General features: G+C 44.4%; 1 protein-coding gene across 2 annotated transcripts; it reads right to left on the bottom strand.

Moving 5' to 3' along the window:
- Nucleotides 1-118: 118 nt before the first annotated feature.
- On the bottom strand, nt 119-23761 carry rhpn2 (rhophilin, Rho GTPase binding protein 2). Of its 2 annotated transcripts, none has more exons than XM_040196883.2 (15): nt 23427-23761; nt 18433-18548; nt 14229-14357; nt 10928-11003; nt 10317-10394; nt 10047-10171; nt 9289-9455; nt 7627-7814; nt 7311-7467; nt 5884-6003; nt 5537-5731; nt 5083-5159; nt 3568-3714; nt 2589-2744; nt 119-2335 (listed from the first exon to the last, which is right to left on the bottom strand). In XM_040196883.2, exons 1-15 carry the CDS (start codon nt 23490-23492, stop codon nt 2075-2077), a joined length of 2058 nt encoding a protein of 685 aa, XP_040052817.1. In that variant the 5' UTR covers nt 23493-23761; the 3' UTR covers nt 119-2074. The 2 variants fall into 2 exon arrangements, with proteins under 2 accessions (XP_040052817.1, XP_040052827.1); XM_040196893.2 differs by having other exon boundaries at nt 5113-5159; nt 23427-23737.
- Nucleotides 23762-24392: the final 631 nt, after the last annotated feature.

Below are 24392 nucleotides of genomic sequence, written 5' to 3' on the forward strand. Positions count from 1 at the left end.
GCTGGGGCGGCGTTCAACTTTCATTCCAGTCATTCCCCAACTGCCTGGTAACTTTAACTCCGATAAAAAGAACCACAAATGTACCGGTACATTTAAAAAAAAAAAAAAAACAGGAAAATTTGTTCTGTCACCTTCTTTTATTGAGATTTGAGTTCATATATATGACAAAGACTTAGACATAGCATTCACACCACAGTTTCTATGCAGTACAAAGTTCAGGGAGAGAAGCAAAGGCAACCTGAAAGAAGAACAGGTAGCATGACCCTCTGCATAGAACAAGGCATTTAGGATCCATATGTACAAGAAATCCGCTGTAAGCGCTTATTATTATCAATGAAATTACAGCACTTTATTGTGACATTTTCCTTCATGAGTAAGCGTAAGGGCACTTTAGACACCACTTTAGCTGGACAAAAACAGTGTTACTGTTAAAAAATATTTACATTTTAAAATATCTTACCATAGACAAAATGTACCAGTATATATAGTTCACCCAAGGATTATGCAAGGCTAGTAAGATACATTCCTCCAAGAAACCAACCAAGAAACCAACCAAGAAATCCAACGTGCAAAAATTCACAACTTGACCATTCAAACTACTTCTGAAACCTACAACGTAAAATTATATATATAAAATATTTTTTGTGTGTATTTTTTTTATTACATAAATAATTTGATTATCAAATGTGTGTAAGAATCTACTTTGTAGATAAAGAGATAATCCAACACTGCAAAGTGTCAAACGTGGGACATGACTATGTTTAAGAGAATAGAGGCAATTAGCAGAAACCTGAATGTGGGCTTTGATCGAAGCTGCTGTTGGGTGACCGGCTATCAAGGCACGATGCAGGAATGTCATTGGTCTGCCCACATTCCTCCCTTCTGGAGATGTAATAACCTTTAAACTACATCAAGATTCACATTAAACACGGAGACACGCAGCTCCTCTTATGAAAGGACAAACTGTACTTTTTGAAGAGGGTCAGAACCAGGTACGAGGGGTGAGGATGGCAAAGGGCACACACACCCTGGCACGTTACAGATGTGGAGGCATTTTGGTCTGTGGCATAACTGGTACATCAAGCAAACCTAAAAACACCAATGATTCCAGTTATATTGCGTCCCAGGCATAGCACTTAGCAGAGACAATGCAAAAGTGACAATATTACAAGGTATGAAAAGATTGTTTTCTGTTTTTAGCAGCTTATCGAACTTTGCATTCATCAACTCTCCCTAGACAAAAAAACAACTGCACAGCACAATTGTTTTTTCTCCTCAAGGGACCAATATTCCCCACCATGGTTCAACTATCTATATATCTATTTTGTAAATGTATTCATGGCAAGCCCCAACACCGATCAGTATCCACAGATTATGCAAATATCATTGCAGTGACCTAATCCTTCACATATACCGTAAGAAACACAACCTTTTATGGAGGATACACAGAGAATTTAACTGCACGGTGCACAGCTACGTCAGTACGCAATGGAACTAACAAGGCGCCGCTTCAACCACAAAAAAATGACCCCCTTGAAACCAACGCCAGGTGTGTTTGTACAACTTTGTTTTTGCCTCCCTCAATTCATCTGGAGCTTTTCTTCCAAGAAAAAAGCCACTGGGATGACAGTTTAACTTAGTGCGCTGTGTGTGTGTGTGTGTTTATATATAGATATATATACATAGACTGGAATGATAACGAACACTTTTCTCACAGTGCAGTTGTACTGTGCTGTACGCATAATGGTGTTTTACAGAAGGGTTTCCCATCACGTTTGGTGTGCAGCCCAGTGTACTTCAGCTACTGAACTGCAGTCTAGGAAGGTTCCCATGTACCAGCAAAGGCACCTATGTACAGTATTCGGCAGGGCCACTTTCCAGGGTAGCTGGCAGAAATGTAATTTGCCCTGGTGACGTACAAGCTACATAGACTACTGCTCAGTATTCCAGTGGAAACACTAAAGGGAACTGCTACCGTATCGCAACAGGTACAACACAGCACTGTACAAAAGGCCATACTGGGCCTAATACGCATACTACACGATGCTTGCAGACTGTAGAGTCCGCAGCCAGTTCAGTAAAGTCCACTGTCGTTGTTGTAGGCGCTGGTGCTGGGGAACGAGGGACACGGTTTATTCCAGGGGAGGGTCCCGGATTGGTCCGATGTGGGGAGGCTGAGGGTGCTGGCGCTCTTAAGCCGGTTCTTCAGGCCAAAGCTGAGGAAGGATGACTTCTTGGTTACTTTGCGGGACTTCTTGTCGTCATCATTATAGGCCAGACAAATCATGGAGTAGGTCTTAGGCAGGTTTCCGCAGAAGGTGGCACTCTTGGTTGGCTGGAGAGCAAGAGATTGGGAGTGGAAGGGTTAGACTCCTGTACAGCCTTGATCAAAACATAGGAATGAAAGAATACTCAATAAATAAATAAATACAATAAATGAAATTGTACGCTCCCTCAAAGAGGCAATATGACATTCCAAGTGCGGCGTTTAGTCAGTTGACACGAAAACCAAATTTGCTGTCAATCATGAGAACCGAAGAGATGACGGTTTGTCCGAGCCGACGGGAAGGGAAACGGGAGTGGCTTACCATCTGAGGATTGCTGTCCATAATGCTGACAACCTGGATCTCAATCACCTCCTCGTTCACATCCTTCAGTAGCCGCATAACATCGCTCACACTCATCCACTTGCAATCGATGTCGCCCACAGCAACAATGTAGTCACCCTCTTTCAAACCGTCAGTCTGGAAAGACGAGGAAGCACAGGAGGAAGGGAGGAGACGTTTACAGCGTTTGCTCGGTCAACTTCACCTACTTTCCATCACCGGAGCAAGCCGGTATCAGTAGAGAAAACAGGTTCACTCGCTTACAAGTGCTTTTTATAGCAGGACCAACACTTGGTAGTGTGTGTGTGTGTGTTACTACAGCACTTTATTTCATAACTGTGGGAAATCCGTCTGATCTGCATGAGCTCAACTATTTCTGTCTGATAACGTGATCTGTGACCTCTAGAGGCAGATCCAGAAGTCTGTTCCAAAATAGATTTTGGTGAATTCAGTATTAAAAGTTATAAAAAGTTTGTCCTAGAGAGACTTATGTAATAGTACTAATCGGATTCTCTGCACAGCCTGCAGGGCCTCATAATAGTCTGCTCTTTGTCAACACCTCTCAATGAGCCGTCGCACTAAAAAGGATTGCTGGCACTAATCACTCTCTGAATCTTAATTAAATTAGAAGCCAGAGTGACTGTTTAAGGGGGGGGGGGGGGGGTTCTCAGAACAACGTTAAATCAAGCCAAGGTTCTCAGAGCAGATCAGACATTTTTTAATTTGAACTAGAATATTCAGGGCGCCAGCAGGAACATTTAGTTCCCCCACCTCAAACAAAGTCACTTCGCGCTAGTTAATCCTGTTGCAGGGAGTTAATATTGATCCACTGGGGCGCTTCTTTAAAATTCTACTTGACAGCATTTTAGATCAGTCATGAAGATGGCCCTTGAAATATAGTTTTTTATTCATCTTTTTTTTTTGCTTTTCATCCGAAGTCAAGGAATCAAGGCAGACTTACAGCAGCGGGGCAGAGGGGGTCCAACGAAACCACCTGGACTGGGGATTCTCCTTTCAGGTTGAAGCCCAGTTCTGGGTCTTTTGGGAGAATTTTTATTGTCCGTGGGGGCGTCCACCGCTGTTTGGCTGAGAAAACTGAAAGCGGGCCCTGAATGGAGACAGCGTGGAGATGCTGGAGTCAATAACAACACATTATGATAACAACAGTTTGTTGACGTACTGTTTTACGTCTGTTCATGACATGATTCTCCCACATACGCTGCAAAAAAGTTAAAGCGACAGCCGGACGTAGAAACAAACACTTGTTTGTCACCAATGTCTAAACTAATGACATAGGAGTCTATAATGGACTGTTTAAACATCTTAAGACTGTATTTAAGAGTCCACACAGGAAGTGTCTCTGACCCGGAGAGGCCATAGCTGGCTCATGAACACATCTGATGGAATGTTGTGCTTATCTCAGAAAATGCAATCCTTCACTCCGCGTCATCTCCGTAAAGGGTGCGTACAACATTTTAAGCCGTGTTGCTTCTTTCAACTTATGAGTAGTACCTTTCCTTCTTTACAGTTATGGCTAAACGACAGGACTATGGTTGTAATTATTAATTCATTCCATTCAATGTTTTGTGTAAAAACGTATTTTGTATTGACACATATACATTAAATAATCTACCTGCTGCCATTAATAAGGTCTTAGTCTTTATAATTTAGCGTGGCTCCTATAAAGTAAGCAGTCACTTAAACAAGACACTCAGATCCCAAAAGGCCAAGAACTTCCCCATAGAAACCAATTCAAACCATAATTTCCAGTATATGATACAATGCATCCAAACCAGTGCTGCTACTTATCATTAACATATACACATAAAAGTACCCTCCAACATTTCATTTATTGTGTTTTTTTATTTCACATTCACTAAAATCCAGCATAGGTCTTCACCAGGTTGGATTTTACAACAGTACCCGGAGATACTTTTTAATAGACTCCATACATCACTTTTCTGGGAACGTCACCTCTTACCATTGACCTTCTTACTCATCATTTGCATCCACGGTTTTCCTATCTTGAAATTAAAGCCTGCTTTTTTGTAGTAGTAATTGTTACTGCACTACAAAAAAAATAAATAGAAAATGCCCTTTTCAGAGGACACAAACCCGCAGATTGCAGTCATAGTGACCTCTCGCAGCCACCACCATGAGAATAAAGCAAGGGCCCGAGCCCCTCAGTCCATAGTTAGTGTTAGTTTTGCATTTGTTGCTATGGATGAAAGTCCAGGAGGCTTTGATCACACTTTGGATTTGCTCCTTCTGAAATGTGCCAAAGCTTCCAGGAGGCTCACCCGGGGTTGGTTGTGTTCAGAAATGACACCAAAAAAACACTCTGGGTGTTAAAAGAATTAACACAAGTACTTCCAACATCTAAAAACACAAATCCAGAGCCATTTCATGTCACTTAAGAAATAAACCGACGTGAAAAACCGTAATGTCAGTGGAAGATTATTAGTAACCCACATACCAGCCTCTGGAAGAAGTCTGTGACTTTCACCTTTGTGGTTGCAGGAACCTCCATCTCCGCTTTGTGTTCTGTTTTAGCTGCAAAACGAAGGGAGAAAAAAAACCACAGCTGTCATTCTACACTGTTTACTGTCGCAACCACATTTCACCTGGCGCCACGTAGAGAGAGGCGGGCGGGGAGTTAGCAGTGTAAACATTACATCACCTGTGAAAGAAATGACACTTATCTCGGCTGATTGCAGCAGGTGTGGTACAAAACACTGCAGCCTTTTTTTTGCGTTTCCTGAGAGACGGACCTCTCAAATGAACACATTGGGCCTGCTTGACATTGGCGTTTGTTTGTTGTGGTGACACTGAGGTTAGTTGGTTTCCATGTCAACCATGGTCACCTCGGAGACTGAAATAAACTCTACAATTGTTCCAATTCTCCTCATTTGAAAACATCCAAGACTCACAGATGATGTCCGGAGCCTCCGTGTAGTCAGTGAACTCCTCCTCGTCCTCGTTCTCGCTGCACTTGTTGACCGAGCGCTGGTGACTGGCTGTCAAAATGTCCTGCAGGATCTCCAGCTTGTTCAAGTGATGGCACAAACTGTAGATCCTTAGAGCCTCCTCGTGACCCAGTATGGCACGACGGATGTGTGCTTTACCTGCAGGGTATGAGGAGAAGTGGATAAGGAAGAGGAAATGAGAATAGGAGGAGGAAAAGAAGAAGGTCAGAGATGAAAAGGGGGAATGTCAGTTCTGGTGTAATTGGAGGTTATTTGCAATCCTATTTATTTTCATCTGTGCTCGCTCTTACCGATGCGTTCGCGCTCATCTTTCTTTTTGAGGATTTCAAGAGGAGAGCGTCCCTCAGGAAGGCGATCATAGACCTGGGACAACGTCTTCTCCTGCTGATCCTCATCGTCACTGAGACCCACTGAACGCAGAGAGACAGAATCAATGTCAACACGACTAGAAAACTTACTGAAGCGCTCTCTACCACCGCGATGGCCTGAAAACAAATGGCCGACACTCTTGAATGGCACAATGCAATGCAGGACTGCTTTGCAGTTAATCTGTTCACTACAGAAATCTTATTACACTCTGTCCCGCTCGTGGGCCGAGTCCCGTCTCCAACGGTTAATTGCTCTATTCTCCTCATTTGCACAGGAATCTGTTAATGAGCTGCAAAACTGAAAAGGCGCTCCGCTCCGTTGTTCCTCCATTCACTGCTGCTGCATTCATAGCACTGGCTAAAACTATGACCGTCCACTGCAAACTTGACATAATCTGCTCTATTTCGTTTCATTTGGTTTTCAGTTGAATATAGTGCATTTGGTAAATTTGGTAAGGAAGTAAAATGAGAAACTAAAAAAAAATAATGGCATGCCTTCAAGAAGTAAGGCCATATGACACTAAATTAGCAACAGCAAAGGGAGGGTTTCTTATTCCCTTACAAAAACATCCTTCACCTTGTCCCTCACTCAGTGGCTGGCCCGCTCTCCACTTAATTACACACAGCATTACGAGGCTACATAGCTGTAATCCTCCAGCGTGCTACAGTACAGCCACTCCATTTTAACTCACACAAACCATCGCTCTTTTTCCCCTCATTCACCCTCTCTGCCCATCCTGCCACCGCGTTCCTGGAAACTTGGCCTCCTTTTACCGTGTGCGTGTGTGCGTGTGTGTGTGTGCTTGCGTGCGCGTTTGTGTGCGCACGTCTCTAAATAGCTCTTATGTAATAGCATTGTGGCGGGCTGTGGTTCAGTCCAGTCATCTGACGTGACCAGCCCACTGCACTTTAGGAGAAGGATCAGGTTTTCCACTGTGTTTTAAAGTCTTATCACACCAATCCAGTTGTCCTACACCTCGGCAGTCGACAGCCAGGCTAATACAAAAGAACTGGTAGTTTCAGACTTGTTCAGTGGATGTGCAGACAGAGCATATTAGTGGATATAAACTGGATATAAACTCCACCTGTGTCGTTGTCAACCGAGATGAAGGCAAAGTTTTCATTCGGGCCAACTTTTAGTTAGTAGCTATTGCATTTTCTAACACTTTTGTGTTACAGTACGTCTGTGCAGAGCAGACCTGGCTCTATCCTCATTGCAAAGACAGATTCTTTGCAATGCAGATGGAGACAGTCCTAAGACGACATCAGAAATAATAAAATCTTGCAATGCAGAATTACTAGCAAACATTGAATGCATGGTGACATGAACATATCTCAGGTTTTCTTACACTGGTGGTCCATGAGCGCTGAGGCCACAAAGTAGTGAGCCATGGAGCGGTAGTGGTTGGTTTTGACTTGCGACATGGTGGACCAGAAGAACGGAACATTGTCTTTGATTGGCGTCTGGATCATGGACTGGTGCACTTGGTCGTAGATTTCAGAGACCTGGCAGGAGACGGTGGGTAGAGTTACTGAGAGGACTTTAAAAGCACCAATGAGAAGTAAGGAATCAGACTGCAGTGGCATTATTACTTTAAATTCCCTTTACAAAGCTCCACCTAAATGGTGTGAGTGCTGTGTGTGTGTGTCTTTGCTGTCTTTTACCTTAGCGGCCTCCTGGGCCATTTTCATGAGTGAATGGAACTCGTTTCGGATACCAGGAAGTGCAGTCTTCTCAAACAGGCACTCCTGAGCCTGAGCGAGCATCATCCGGATCAACATACTGAGCATGGCTGGGCTCATGTCGTAGCTGGGAGTGTGGGTGAATGTCTCCTTCAGGTGGTTCAGCATTCCTGGGGGAGGTCGAGAGGTCATTTGCTTAATGGGACTGCGCTGGCAAAGAATTTCAAACGTGTCCGTAAATAACAAAAGGCCCCTTCATGTAATCTCTGCAGAATATTTCATTTACAAACGACAATTTAACCTTCATTTCAGATTGCTTTCATGCATTCTGTCTGGCTCTTTATTATGAAACGTAGCCCCTTAACAAGTTACTCCAAAAGCGGTAGTTGGTTGTACAACCAGCAGCAGCACTAACTGTGGAGTTAAGGGTTTGGGTGATAGTGAATATTCATGGACATAGTTAACTCGTCCATAGAATGAGTTCAGTATGCTGCTACATTAACGTAATTACGGACATGCAAATGACTTAAAAGGTTCCACACAGACAGGGAAGTAATCCAGGTCGTCAGAGGATGTACTTCTTTCTTTCCTCTGGCATGCGGTCTTCACTACAGCATCTAGAGCTAGCGTGGCCCCGACGTCTGCGTGCCTCTTTCAATGTTGAGCCAACACACAAACCTTCTTAAATGGTTTTTCATGTTCGATGCAGGCAACAAGACCGATGTGCATTCCAACTGAGAACGCCTCCCCTCTTATTTTACAAATTAATAACCTCGCAGCACAGATGTAGACAGCTTAATAACAGAGCACTGCCTCGCTCTTCCCATCTAGGTTTCTGCCATTGTTGGCTGGCTCCTCGCGTCCTCTAAGCCTCCTCTGTGCCCCCGGCTAAAGGGCACTGCGGCAGCCCTTGCACGGGCAGCATTGCTGCCCATCATCTTCCAGCTTAGTTTAGTGCTGGACCTGCACACTGGTGACAATGTTCCTCAAACAACATAATTGTTTTACTTAGTAGAAGCTTAAATTATAGCCATTAAAGCAACATCCCAAGAGCCCTGGCCTCTTCAGAGCTGTAATTATACTGCAACACTACTCATACTGCCAAGTCATAATTCTATCAAGACTTGTCCAAAGCTTCCTGGAACCTCAGAGGTTTGGGAAACCAGTTCATATGACGGGTGCTCCTCTGGAGCCCAGCCACACGACAACAAGCCAGAGAGACATCAATGGCATTCATTCTTGGTCATGGCGCAAAGGTCAGAGGGTGGTGGCTGGCACATGTTATGAAAATATGGCTGTGTTCATCCTAGTGCTCTTTTTCTGAACGGTGTGTGCCTTTTTAATGGCAAGGTCAGTAGGACGTATCTGCAAGGGGAGATCATTTTGGGCTGTTTTGGGGCAATACTAAAGGGATGATTAACAATTAAGGTATAGGCTTCATTGAGCATTCTCCTGTCCTCCTTTCTTCTACAACCAATTATTTCTTGTAACTGAACCATTTCATGGGCTTATTTTCTCCTATTACCTCCCTCGTTTGAACAACTGAAAACAGATCACAGATACACCTGGTCTTAAGAAAATAAAGAACAATGTTTTATCTGTAGAATGAGTTTAAACCAGTTTATGAATCCCATTTCCTCTTACCTGCACTTTTCTGGAAGGAGGAGATGGCCTGCTCCAGGCCTTCTATTGTCTGTCGGTTACTACGTGTACCGATCTGAGAGTAGAGGGCGGCCATGTTGAAGAGGATGCTGGCCTTCTCCAGGGACAGGTTCTGTTGGCACACCGGCACTCCTGTGAAGGAGTCGTACCTGACAGAGGAAATAAGTTGTCACTATATAATTAAGTAAAGCAGCATGTGTGTTCCTTGTCTGGCTGTATGAATAAAGTACATTTAGCATGAAGCAAGTTAGGAACTACATACTAAAATAATTCAAAACAATTCTACATTAGATTTTTGTTGTCTAGAATCTGCTTTTAACAGCTTCAAAAATGCTGCAGGAAGGAACAACCAAAATAAAAGTTCCAACTAATAAGAGTCCTTTAAAATGTATCCATCTTAGGAGACAAAGCCCAGCCTGGCGTCTTCTGGCAAAGATATGCCCGTTGATCCGTGGATTTAAGGATGTAAAATGACTGAGCATTTGGTTTAAGCTCAAAGGCTTTGGAGAGCCCCGGTGTCGAGGCTCAAGGCAGCTAGATTAAAGCGCAGAACAGCTTTCTTCATAATTTTCCTGGCTTAATCCCGTTTTATCACTTCTCACATAACCTCACCCGTTGCCTTCCCAGTAAGGCTTAGGAGGTTACGGTCCTGTTGATATTTGTATACTAAACCAATATCCTATAAGGGGCTCCATCTAAAACACTTCTTGTGGTGCGGATTAGTCATTGTTGGCGTGTACCAGGTAAAGAATATTCCAGTCTGGCGGGTTGGGGGAAAGAATCGGCTTTCCATCAGAGGGAGATGGCTCGAGTATTTTGCCAGGAGTTCCACCCCGGCCTCGTCTCGACTCGGCGTCCTGCAAGCCTAGGAACATAGAAATAAAGCGATCTGATAAACTCTGCAATGATTGTTAAACGTACAGCTGTGTTGTTGTTTAAATGATCAGTGTTTTCAAATCCGTATCCGAAAGGACTAACATGACATTATAAAGTCTTTGCGTGTACACTACCTGTCGTAGGTCCATCAGGTCGGCGATGGAGTCTTCAAAACTGTTCCCGTCTTCACTGTAGTGCTCCAAGATGAAGTCCTGTCAGAAACAGACAACTCAATACAACATGCTGCTGGCTTGTAGTTGTGGGCAGCGCTCTAGGGCTCCACCCCGTGACCCTTTGCTTACGGGGCGGCCACTCGCACAGCTAATCCACTGCGTCACATCATCCTTAGCTGCATGCTGGAGTCCAACATGAGCAGTGCCATGGGGTGCTGCCATTCTGTCAGAGCGGGCCACTCATTACAACTACGGTCAGTGAGTAGAGCGGCATCAACATGCACACAAACCAGAACAGGAAGGAGTTTTATGGTCGGAGGATTTATTGTTCCGGAACCAATAAATAGCAGATGTAGTTTTGCTGCTGCAGTGCACGGTGCAGGCAACACGGCACAAACACTTTCAAGGAACAATGTCTTTGTTTAGAAATGTGTGTGATATTTGTCATCAGTATTTGTAACCATTTACTTAAAAATGCATTACATCAAATGGAAGATTCAGAATGTCAAATACTCAAACACTTGCTAAGATAAAAGGTTTGCATGGTGAAGCTGTAATTGTTGCTCTTATACCTTGAATATGGTGGAGAAATCAACGTCTTTTGTCTCCTTCAGACCCAGAGCAATGAGGGGGATGTTTGCAGTTTCCCTGTGAGCAAAACAGACGGACGGAACAAAACATACGTTGGTCAGTCATCACATGCTCAATGTAGTACACATAAAACCGAAAACATTCATGAGGTTTGCAACCAGGACATAAAAGATAGGACAACACACAATACAGCAGGACCTTACATACAAAAGCACAATGCCGTGATTATCTCAAGGAGTGCATGTGCAGACAGATGCGTCAATAGGTTAAAGCTGGACAAAAGCAGCTCCAAGGTGTGGTGCAAGATATCAAGCAACAAGGAACTCCCTTCGACAACAGACCCAGAATCGGTAGGGATGATAACAGTCAGATCATAACAATACGTATAGCGTTATCATCACACCAGCGACGACTTGTGAAAGTTTACATTTTCATCAAATCTTTAGTGTAGCTTCATCGGGGGGGGAAGTCAGGATTAGACAGATGGTGCTGTAAGCACACTGTAGGAGTCAGGATTTAAAAGGTGAATGGGGCCCTTGTGTCTCCTCTTGTTGTAAAGCCTCACATCTCGCTGTTGATAAATCATTCCAGAATTGCAGCCTTGCTTCTGTAGTGCTAACAAGCAGGTTCTTGAGGTTATATTATTTTTACAGACCAAAAACTAAACAGACGCTGCCATAAAGACGGCAGTTTTCTTTTCGGATCTCAACTGTAGTTAAAATGGTGCAGAAGGTTTTTTCCCTGGCTGTATGAACCTGGAGGTCCTTGCTGCTGACGGATGGAAAGCAGGTTCAGCTCCTTATCGGAGCGGAGGAAATACAGCCTGACAGATACCTGTTGACGATCAGACAGAGTTCATTAGAGAAACGGGTGGAGGAGAGTGGGGTTTGCTAAATAAATTGGCAAACAAGCTCAGGTGGCTGCATTTTATTATTTAAACTTCCACTGAGGGCAACAGCAAGCCCCAAACTTTAGTTCCAACATGACCACGTCTCCATGGTGTTGTTATCCCAAACCTATTTGAAATCAGGACTCTCCTTCTCTGAGGGTTCAGAGATTTGGTACAGCCTTTTGACCGGCGGGCAGGACGTCCCAACCAAAGGGTTTGGAGAAACAACACCTTCTGTCCTCATTCATCACTTGACGATAAGGCAGCATTCCTCTGGCATACAGGCTGCGTGAATCACAGAAAACCTCATTCATCAGTAACCGGCTGCACTGTAATCCATTAGCAGTCTTTTCTCTGGTTTGGCAGAGGGGAGCGGTGGGATATCTGTTCTGCAGGGAATCTGAAATGTTAAAAGCCTCTCAGAGGCTCACTCCCCTTCCACACAGAGTGTGTGTGTGTGTGTGTGTGAGAGAAACAGACGACCATCGCTAAAATGGCAGAGCGAAGCGCTGTTTATAGCTACGGCCCTTAAACGCTTTACTAAACATCAAAACTCGTTGTTACACAGTTGTACGATATGTTTCTGGAACCTAGGCCCCCGCCCCAACTCCTCGGAGTCAAAGGGGGGCTTCTGGGGGGCTTGTGTAAATAAGAAAAGCTGGACGCGTATTTGCTTCTTTGCCCATTGTAACATGAAAACCTATTCTCTGAAAATGAAACAAAAGGAGAGCAAGAAAAAAATGGGATGAATGTGGAAAAAATTGCCCAAAAATTGTGATCATATATTGCAACGTTGCAAAAGCTCATTTCTCTAACATAAATGAACCTGAATGATTTTTCGTCTATCTCAGCAAAGTCATTGAAGCGTTGTGTAGTGCTGACATCTTTTCATCCGTCAGCAGGTTGGCTGTGCGGATTCAGAAAGTCAGTCGGGGACTTCAGCTTGTTGTCCAGTACACGGAGGAGGAGAACAGACATTTTGCTGCAGAGGAAGCAAACGCTCTGTTGTGCCTGCAGAGAGTCATCCCACTGGCACACCTGCTCAGACCGTCTCAACATATCAAATATTGCCATGTGCAAGCTACACGTTTGTGTGACTGAGATCATATAACCACCTTGGACCGTGCACGAGTTTAGTCTTCTTTGGAGGGGGGGGGGGGGGGCAAACAGACAATGGTAGCTCGCTGATGGTACTTTCCCAGGATGCCTTTTGTCTTTGGGTGCAGCAGGTGCTTCTCTAAGAGCTCAACAAGGAGGCTGTTGAGAGGCTAAACGTTCCCACACTCAAGTCCGTCTGATCCCATGTGACAGAGGACTCTCTGCTGTGGAGTTTTGTCCACATCCATGTAATTAGTGAACTAAATGGCCGGTCTGTAATAAAGAGCTGGTTGTCTTGCGTTTTCTTGAGCGTGACAGGACAACTCTTACAGGACATTATTGGTTTCTTTCACAACATCAGCTAAATATCGCGGAGTGGAACACGAAATACTTTCAAAAGAAAAATATTTGGCTGTGCAGATTTCTGAGAGTAGAATATATTGATATATACATTGATGCAGACAGACACACTATATTGCACGGATCCTTGAGACATACATACAACATTTTCATCAATAGCCCATGAATTTGACTAGCCATGAATTAATTAAACACCAGAAGCTGTCACTGTGTCACACACACACACCCTCTCTGTGATCAGACCGACTGAGCGACGCTGTGAATGTGAATGATGCACGTTTGCATGCAAGCTCAGCTCAGCGTTTCCTTGTTGCTTTGTATCCCAAAAACCTGCTGGTCCAGTTCAACAACAACAACAAACTCATGCACACGGTCTTCGTGTTTTTCCAACATGCCTCGCTCTTCCGCCGCACACCAATTTTCTCTACTCCTCTGTCATCGAGTGTCTTTCATGTGCGATTCGGAGCTACAGACTATTTGCATGCAGGGATTAGTTTGTCAAGTCCTCACCTCTTTGAAATCACAAGTTTAAGGTTTGATGTGGTTTGGTCAATGACAACCTAATGTGAAGAGAGCCTTGGTGTGTTTCAACACTGAAGAGCTCTGGCTGCATTGCAAGCCTTGTAACCTACAATCTATTTAATAGCCTCATCACAGGCAGCCAATTAATCTTTGCTATGCAAGTGATTATATTGCCTACGGATGTATTGTTACTGCGGAAACATTAGCGCTTGTCATTTTTTTATGGGTCATGACATCACCCATAAAAAAAGATGGCAAAAATAGCTGTGTGACTGACAAAACACAAAATAAAATTGTATTATCTGGTTTTATTTCATCTTAATTTCACTAATGCCTTGAACAATACAGTATGGAAGATGTAGGCATCTTTGTGCTGTAACCAGATATTTTTCACTTATTATAATCAGACTTACTGGGTGTTCTGGTAGACTTCCACTGAGCTGTTGAGTCCCTCCAGCTCTCCCATCAGCAGCTGCAGGTTGGAGTTAACGTAGCTCAACTCCAACAGAACCATCTCTTTCACCTTGTTGTTGGACGTAGCCCTGCACACAGGAGAGATGGGAGAGGACCAAAAAAAAAGTGTCATAAAATAGAGGAGAGGAAAGAAATATCAGCCTTGTTATTATCCAGTGTAACGGAAGCCAAATGTTCCTGCAGCGGATCGTTAAAACAAACGTGCCTCCCCCACAGCTCGGGACCACGGACATGCGTCACTGTGCACTCGATTTACTCTCAAGCACACGCAGCTTTACCAAGATCTAAGAATCACCATTGCGAAGCATGCGTGGTACAACTGCAATGTCATTGTTGAACATTTTTGTTCTGTACGTCGTTTGTGCTGAGGTGGGTAAAGATTAGCGTGTTAAGGGGTTACGGCTCACCGCACAGCAGAGATAAGGTCGTAACAATGTGCGTGTGTATGTGTAGGCGCACACACACACACACACACACACACACACACACACACACACACACACACACACACACACACACACACACACACACACACACACACACACACACACACACACACACACACACACACACACACACGTCGAATCCTTTGTAATGTGGAATTTGTGATGAACACACATACACACAGACACACTGGTGATCTCACTTTCTCCTTATCTTTGTTCTACAGTGGATCTTAAAACAAGTCATAAATAATGGCAGACATCCACATGGACACTCCCCAACCGCAAACTTGTGCCAGAGATCTTTCACCTGGCGTGTGTGTGTGTGTGTCTCTCTCTCTCTGACCCTCAGCCAATTGTGGTTTTTAACGAGAACGGTGAGCTGTGAAGGAGCACTGGCAGGAATTAATTAACATAATTTAATCTAAAAGGTTAAAGAGACAAACTAGAGGTCTACCAACATTACACCTTTAATGGCTGATCTTTTTCTCCGGTTGTCTTTATTTTGGCATTTTTGCCTTTCACGCTTTCAAATACAGACTGTAAAAGGCAGCATGACCGGCTGTAACCTGCTACGGCTACAAAGACGCTCTTTGGGGGATATTTTATGCCAGAAACATTGTATAAAAATGACCGACTTTGTTTCCTCGTAAGTATTGTTATATCTTGACGATAAGTTGACGTGAGCATGTTTCAAAAACGTTCTAGGGAATCAATTACTGAGTGCAGTCTTCCTCTCCATAAAACACAACATAGGATGGGCAAGCTCTGCTTAGCATCACTTCCTTTTGGCCTGCTGAAGGGAGTCGCGGGAGATCAGGCCTGGGGAAGCCATCAGGGCGGAGGTGCTGTGGTTTTGTTAAGCAAAAAAGATGCCAGCTCGCCAGCCCGGAGGCTGTTATTAATATCTAATATCATCCCGCGGAGCGTGGGAACGAGCCTGGAAACCAGCAGGTGAGGTTTCACTGAAGTCCCCCGGACCGCTTTCTTGGTAGAGCTGTTTTATTACATTTTTGCCAGATTCACAGTATGTGGTATTTTTCCTCGCAGCCGCAAGAGGGATATCCTGTCCTGATAATGATTGGAGTTGACAGAAATAATTAGTATCTAGTGCATATCAATATATACAAGGTCAGTCCACTGCTATGACACATCAATCTAGTCATCATGAGGAGGTGGGTATAATTAGGGCTGTGCGTATGGCCAAAAATCCATATTCTTTTTTCATCTACGTAATATATCGAAAATCAGGAACTTCCTGTTTCAAAGTGAAAAATGAGTTCATGCGTTTGTTACATTTAGACTGGATTACTGTAATTTGTAGTTATCAGGCTGCTCTTGTAAGCAGCTGCAGCACGTGTATTAACAAGAACTAAGAAACAGGATTATATTACTCCTGTATTAACTTCTTTGCTATGAACGGTACGTGAGAAATTCATACCGTATGGAAATCTTTTACCGGTGTACCGTTTGAACCGGAATACCACCCAGCCCTAGCTACAGTCTTAAAGAAAGCTAAAAGATCTGTCAAACCCAAGCAAAGATAACCGCTTCATTCCTTATCAGGGTTAAGGTGAGAGAACTAGTCTGACTAGTATGACTTCACCTGTTGTTGATCGAGAGAGGAATGCAGAACAAAAAGAAAAAAGGTGAAACGGGTAAGATTGACAGTACCAAATGAGAAAAAAAAGGACACACACACACACACACACACATTTAAACACACACTGTGTACTAAAGGAAAACAAGCACGTACATTCTTTATAGGTCACAATGACTCAAACTAAACTCTTAGGAGATGTTTATGCTGTTTTGTTGTAATATTTATTCTCTTAAGGAAAAGGAAAAAATAAAAAATAGGCGTCTGCCATGCCCTGGAATGTTTTGTTTTTTTACCTATGCTTTTGACATGACAAACCAGGTAGATGGTCTAAAGAAGTAGGAGCGATGGCAACCGTATTATCCACACACTGGTGTAAGACCACAGGTACAGTCGGACTGCATAGGACCATAAAACAATAAATTGCAGAGCACACCTCAAAACATACAGACACTGTGCTGCGGCTTGGGTAGCGCACGCGCGCACACACACTCACACTCACACGCACACGCACACGCACTCTTCCCCTGGCGGGGCAGACAGCATGAAGCACTACAGGAATGTGGAGGCCTCCGAGGCTTAGACAGACCTAATGGACACAAACGCACAGAGCAATACCCTCGCCAGACGAACGGAAAAGAGTTGATTTGAGAAGCCCAGTAGGGGAGGTTGAGCATCGCTGTACCTTCTTATGTCTCCAGACTCAGGAAACCCCAGGACCCCTTTAATGATAGTTCACTTTACAGTTCACTGAGCTTTGCTGTGGGGAACATTATCCTTCTGCCAAAGGCCACACAGACCAGAAGGTGGACACAGTAATAAAAATAACTGTACCTGTATATCTTACTGCAATGCAATTCAGTGAGCCTGCAATAATAAACACTACTTTTAAGGATTTTTTTATATTCCATGCATTATTCTTATTTTTCATCCACCACAATTTAGTATATAAAAACAAATCTTGATCACCCAATATTGATGGCCTAACATTTAAGAACTACAAAAAAAAAAGCCAAATGACGACAGTAACTACAAGACAGGAAAAAAGTATTTCTAAAGTCACCAATGTTCTTTAGCCCGTCGGAAGCACTTGCCATGAAGGTCGCATGAGAGAATAACAAACATAAAAGAGGACGGGTTAAACTCTTGTGCACACCGGTGCAGGACAGCTGGTCAAGTGCAATGGAAGGCCCTTAAACATACAGCAGAAACTGTGTAAACACTTCCCGACCAGCGGAGCAGAGCTTCGGCCTTTCCTCGAGCTCCCGTAACAGGAAATGTCAGAAAATAGAGCTAGATGTATGTCTACACGTGAAACCATGATGGATTCCTGAAAAGAACAGACGATTCTGAAAACCAGCGTCTTGTAAGTAGAAGCCAGACTGAACAAACGGCCTGAGGTCGAATGGTATTCCAGAGGTCAGTGAACTCGGCTTTCTTTCTCTCTGCTGCACCGTACCTGCTGAGGACTCTGATCTCAAATAAGGCCCCGTGTTTCAGTAAAAAAAACATTTATTTTTCAAATGGAGACACACATAGAATCTGCGTGCCATTGATTGAGTCACATATTTCTCCACACTCGGTTCACCTTTTAGTTTTCCTTTAGTGCAAGGAGCTCGACAACATACAACAGATACCAAAACTTCTCCTAGTCATAAAAAAACAAAGTATTCCTATCAGACAAATCATCCTACGCAAAACGGTTAAAATATTATTTGGAGGTTTCTTCTAAACCCCATATGACAATAGCCGTTTTGTCCTCTGCTCCCCCTGAAGGCAGTTGCTGTTACGTTCTTAAGGAGAATTCACCACGACGGAACAACGAAGGCGACGAAGCCGGTCCGTCTAAACATCAACAGACTGGAGTTTATCAGAAGTCACATGAAGCACATAACTGACCATATAAATACAGATGAATGACACATGGGCCAATGGCTGGAGCACCAGCCAGCGGAGAGGTAAACTTACAACAGCTGGCTCTCCCTCATGCAAATAACGCCCAACTGGGAGTCCCGGCCTTCCCACTCAAAGATTCCACATTGTGGGGAATCGACCCTTTAAGCGGACACCAAGTGTACAGCATACATGTTTAGTCCTTACTTCAGCAGGTTCTCCGCTCCAGCCCTCATCCTCATCTGTTTGATGATCTGCTGGTTCAGAGTGGCTCGCTGATTCTGCAGTTTGCTTCGTCCGGTCCGCGCCAGCGGGTTGCAACCCTGAGTAAAAGGATATGGAGGAAACAAACACGTCAGCTGATGAGGATATCTTGTGTCATTGGTGGGAAAATAAAACGCATTAGTGTCAAGAACGTGCACACCTCAAATCAGTAAAAGGATTTTCCCAAATTACACTCTCAAACCACTTTATAATAGATCCTTAATTTCCTTCAAGTCATTTTTAATTATGTTTTACTTTAACCTCTATCTATTTCGTATCAGGTCAGTTTGCTAAATCAGTAAATATCCTAATATCAGTCGGGGAAATCAGAAAATGACTAGACAGCGGTTTCTCTAAAAGTTTGCCTGACGTCAACATTTTTGCTTTATTAAGAATCATTGCCGTTTACTTTTTCTTTATTCCCCGAGGTAATGTTAAAAATTAGGATGTGGAAGGGCGCTGCACCCGGTTACATTGAGCCCAGCTCAAACGCACGCTCTGCCGCTCTGTGTATACCACACATAGCATGTGGCTGAACTGTGTGTCCTTGTCCCTATCACAACCACAAGTGTCCCAGCCTCACTGAGTCAACAGGCTGCCACTCACAGCGGCGCAGATCTACGGGCTGTGGACATTCACACCGACTGACTCACAGCAGAGGTGTGGTCCATCGCTTCACTTCGAATGGCAAGGCTCAGAAACCAGTCGACTCAGTCAAACCTGTTAGCTCACAGTCCTCAAACGTTACACAGAATTTGCAAAGCAAAATGAGCTTTAGTTGTGACAGTAGGGAAAAAAAGTCAAGATGTCTCAGCAAGAAAGTATACAGTAAATATTCAAATGACTCGGAGGCAAAAGAGAAAACTCAGTGTCAAGTTCTCCTTTGGTAATACACATCAGACGCAGGGAAGGTGCATCGACTTGTCGCTTAGCGTGGCTCACTCTAATTTCCAATTTATATTTTCAGTATATGAATAAATGAAGAGAAGTTTGAGAAATAATTGCTGAGAAGTTCTGTTGATCGTGGATGAAATCCAAGAATTGAGTCACAAAACTTAGGGGTCTAGAAGATAAATACAATTTTCATGCCTGTCACACCATGTAATTTGCCGTTTCGAATGCTACTCACCTAAAGTGCAAACCACACAAGAGGCTCACACAGATAGATTAGAATCCCTCACCTGCTTCCCTCAAATATTCATTTTGCACTTGAGTTCCTAATTGAATACTCAGTTCATCTCACCAGTATTTAATTAGGAGTATACAAAAATAGGTTGATACGAACTTTATTTATTGATCTGCCAGAAAACATGCTTTAGTTTCATACACGAGACATGAGTTCATATGGAGCGTGTTGCCAAATCGCCCCGCCCTTCTTGTCCCATGATGCGGGGCGAGTCTGCAGTGGCTATTTATAGACGCTGATACGGACAGCAAGTGTGGAAAACATATCCTGACCCTACTTTACTATCATTTTAAATCGACTGAAGAATACCTACAAAACTGAACACATGGATTTACATGTCACATAACTGCAACGTCCTACAGTCCAGCTGTAGGAACAACTGCATTAATCCCGCGGTCTCTCTTCTCATTTCCTGTCTACCTCAAAACTCTCCTTTCTAATGAAGACGAAAATACCCCAAAATGACCATTCCAAAGGATAAAGTACAACTGGCGATGTGGTGCTGCTCAGAGGGATTGTTCTTATTCATTCAACTCGAAGTCGACGCGGTTGTGCTTTCCGCCCTTGTTTCGCCTGTCACATCGTTACGCTTACATCTGACTCACGTTGCCGAAGCCGTCATTTAAGGGACGTCCGTAGGAATGAGTAGGCTGGGACTGTGTGCATCCCAAATACTAATTACACCACGTCAGCCTCGGGTGGGTCACCTTTGACATCCCGGTATCTCTATAACCGCTCCACTTTAGTCACCTGGGTGTTGCTGTACAAACACTTTGGTGACCTGAGCACGTAATGATTAACCATTTACACAAATGAGTGCTTACGTAAAATACACAATGGAGCCCCGGCGACGCTGCCGGGCGGCGTAGCCCGGCTGCACGTATTGGCGGCTATGCTTAGAACGACAGAAGGGCGAGGCCGTAGGCCTGCGGCTGCAGAGGGAGGCGACATGCGCCAGTATGTTGTCACGTCGGTTATTACACCAAAACTGCGGCGTACGTCCGCGTTACATAACAAGGGAGTGTTTCCATTTTCAAGATTGGGGACGAAATCCCGTGCTGGCATTCCAAAGCGATGTGCATGATCCTCACATAGAAACCCGAATCCGATCAGCCGATCAGACCATTACATCATGTCTCATCATCAAGTGGAGTCACTCCATAAAACTGATGGTCAGATGCCACACCGGTCTGTGAGACACACTGGATTGTGTAGGAAACTGCTTTACAAGCCTCACGACATCCAGCTAAGCTGTGTGCCTTCAACTGCAGCAACTCCACATTAAATTACGAGGCACATGGAAGAGGTCTTAACTGTGGCTCTGCTACTGCTCTACCGAACGCACTGGAGCCCTCAGGGAATTGAACCTACTCCTGCCAACTGGCAAACTCAAAACAGTGCGACAGTTCTCCAGCAGCGCACAAAATACTCTGTTACAGCCAAACACAAAGACAGTCCTGTCCGTTATCGTAGCCATCAAACAGCCAATCACTGGGCTGTTGTATAACCGAGGCTTCACGGGGAGAAAGTAGAGCATCGTGGTTCACGGGACGGTTGGCCAGATGGACTTATAATTAGAGAGTGTGCTCAGTATCTCAATATTCACGCCTCATCGCCATCAAGCGGAATTCATGGACGGTCACTAATTGACATTAAATTTACTCCAATTACTGAGGGGACGCTTTGACTGGTTGCTCAAAAGGCGGTGGGCTTCATTCAATCCGGGTGAAGACATTAGTACATTATTTAGTAAATATTCAATCACAGATGAATCTCTCATTCGTCGTTTTCCAATACAAACCCTGCTAAGGGAATTATAAATGTGTTTCCAAGCTGAGGGAGCTTGTCTGGTTTCTGAACTAGGACACATGTTGTCAATTTGTGTCTGTGGTCTGGCTGAAGGACGGCCTCTGGGCCAGATGCTACGTCAATGCTCTCGAGAATCATGCAGATTCTGCTTTTTTCGGTCCGCCATCTTTCCACCCAGCATCCGTCCAGTCGGACCTCGGCCAGCCGGTGAGGTGAAACAGTGGACGGCAGCCCTGAACCGCAACAGCTCCCCAGAGCGTCAGCTGGACCCAGTGAGGCCTTGTAAATCATTACAATCATTTTCAGCCAGGAGAAGCCGGGTCCACAGAAAAAAAGGGAAGCAAAGATCGCACTGGCACCGCTTGGTTAAATTTGGACCAAAAAAGGTTTCCAAAAAGTGAATCCCTTCAACATGACAGAATGGGAACGCAGAACTCTGGGGTTCGAACTAATGTGCAAGGCTCTTTTTATTTGTTACTGAGAAAGGTTTCTGCAATGAGGGCAAAGAAGAGTTTAACACTTGGAGAGCACAGAGGACACAGGAGATGTTACAGTGATAAAGGAACCAGTTTGTGCTTGAGGTGTCAGGCTCTCCGCGCTCTCATCATTTCTAAAAGCCAGGCTTTTTTTTTTCTTTTTTTTTATACAGACGCAGGAAGTGCAGCACAGAGTCCAAATCCAGACAGCGTTCAGAGGGGGATTCGGGGGCAGCAGAAAATACAAAGGCCCTGTTGAGATGCCCATCCGAACCAGCTCTTCTATGAAAACACTCTGCCGCATGGGAGACCGGGAACTCGGTAAAAACACATTGGATAATCACTCAACCACTACCAGGAGCTTTTCTCATAGCCTCAAACTAGACAAACTCCAAGCCCATGAAAATGTCACAGTCGCAGCTCCATGAAACCAAGAGCAGGTTGGTGAGGTTTACATTCCCGGAGCGTGTTAATTACTACACAATGACAGCTCTCCGGAAAATGTCTTCACATGATTAAAAAAGGCGTCAACTTTAAAGACGAATGCTGGAAGGGAAAACTGCTCTCTTATCTGATTTACCAATTTAGATAACCTGCACACTTAGCTTTAACAAAAGGTCAAAGATCAGAGCTTTAGAGGCTGTACAATGGTCCCTTAAACATTGATGACCTGTAAGGGCTGCAGGCGAGTCTGACCTCGGTTCACCAAGAATTTAATTTTCATCAAAGCTGTGGAGCCCCCCCCAGCGCGCGCGCACACACACACACACACACACACACACACACACACACACACACACACACACACACCACAAACAAACAACACTCCTTATTCAATGCCAGTCGCCATCACACCTCCAGCAGGGAACTGATGCTGCAGATTACGAAGGGAAGTTTGGTTACTGGCCTCCCAGTCAGCCACTATCAGTGACTGCAGGAGATGCAGCTATTCTGGGAGTAAAACACACATCCTTATCCCCGCGGACACACACAGCTGAAGCTGACAGCACCTGTTGCTGTGCTGAATTCGGGACCAAACTGATTATGAGAACACATTGGTGTAAAAGTGTAGGTTTTCCCCGCGTGGGGATCTACACACGCCTCCGATTACCTTTGTGATTTATTGCATGGAGTAAATGAAGGAAACCGTAAGTCGTCCGTTGACGTCAGTGAATCGAGTCGTCCGCGGCTTGAAGCGGCTAAACAGCCTCTAGTTAACGGCTACAAACACGCCGCCGTGAGGCTGCTTCCGGCGAAGACCGCTTCGTGAAGACGCCTTCAGCACGCTGGCGACGCACCGACACGGTCACCGAAGTACACAACTCACGTAGAAGCTGGAAAACACGGCGCCAAGCAGCGCGCTAGCAGCAGGCTAACTCTACGCGGTTAGCGTAGCGTAGCGTGACGGACGTCGCGGGCTCGGGAGCGTTACCCCGGAGACGCGGATCGGGGGGGAAAGAACTCACCTTTCGGAAACGGCCGCTGTCTTCTCCGCCTTCTTTGACGCCGTTTGGTAAAAGAGCGTCCGTCATCCCGAAGGCTGGGACTCTGAGACTCTCAGAGGATAAAATATAAAAAACAAGTGAATTAAAAACAAAAAGAAAAGGTTAAAGGTGTTAAAAGCTGCCCGCTGCCGTTCAACAGGTGGGTCTCTCTCCTCCGAACAACGCGTCTGCTCTTCGCTGCTCTCCGACCGCGACTTCTGGCGACGAAGCTCCGCCCACACGGGAGCTCGAGACGGGCGCGCGCGTTTAACCTGTGCGGCGCACCGTCGAGCCCGCACCTTGTTCTTCACCGAGACGACCAGAATCCGCGTCCGAATCACAGATATTGGCCGTGTATGCTGACGCATACGTGGAATTTGACTACGGGTTTTCCTTTGTTCTCCACATACTGAACATACAGTTCGTTATACAAATACAGGAGAAAAACAAACAAACAAGGTGAACACAAATAAGTAAAACTGGGGAAAGGTATCAAGATATGAATATATAAATGTTATATATATATATATAACAAAACACAACATTTGGTTTCACTATTTGTATATATATAGGAAAAGCACCCTTAGTTCATATATATATATAAAAGTTCATGGCCTGTGGGGAGAAATCTCTGATGTTTAAAAAAAAATGTTTTCTTTTTAAAACATTCAAACAATGCTGAAAGGTAAAGATGCAGAGGTAAGACGGTTTGTTCATTCCATGCTGAGATAACATTCTAGTTTTAGTAGAGAATGAATGTGTTTATCTGAAACTAATGTAGGGGACACCAAATAACTGACTAAATGAACAACAATGAAGTCATTATTAGCCGTTTTTAAATCCACAAATGAGATCATTTCTCCAGAAATACATTTCAGTCTGATTTTGAAGGTCATACTGCAACAAGGAAACGCGACCTCCAGGTATTAAAAGTAGGATACTCCTCTA

The sequence above is a fragment of the Gasterosteus aculeatus genome, chromosome 12, assembly GCF_964276395.1.
Source record: "Gasterosteus aculeatus chromosome 12, fGasAcu3.hap1.1, whole genome shotgun sequence".
NCBI lineage: Eukaryota > Metazoa > Chordata > Actinopteri > Perciformes > Gasterosteidae > Gasterosteus > Gasterosteus aculeatus.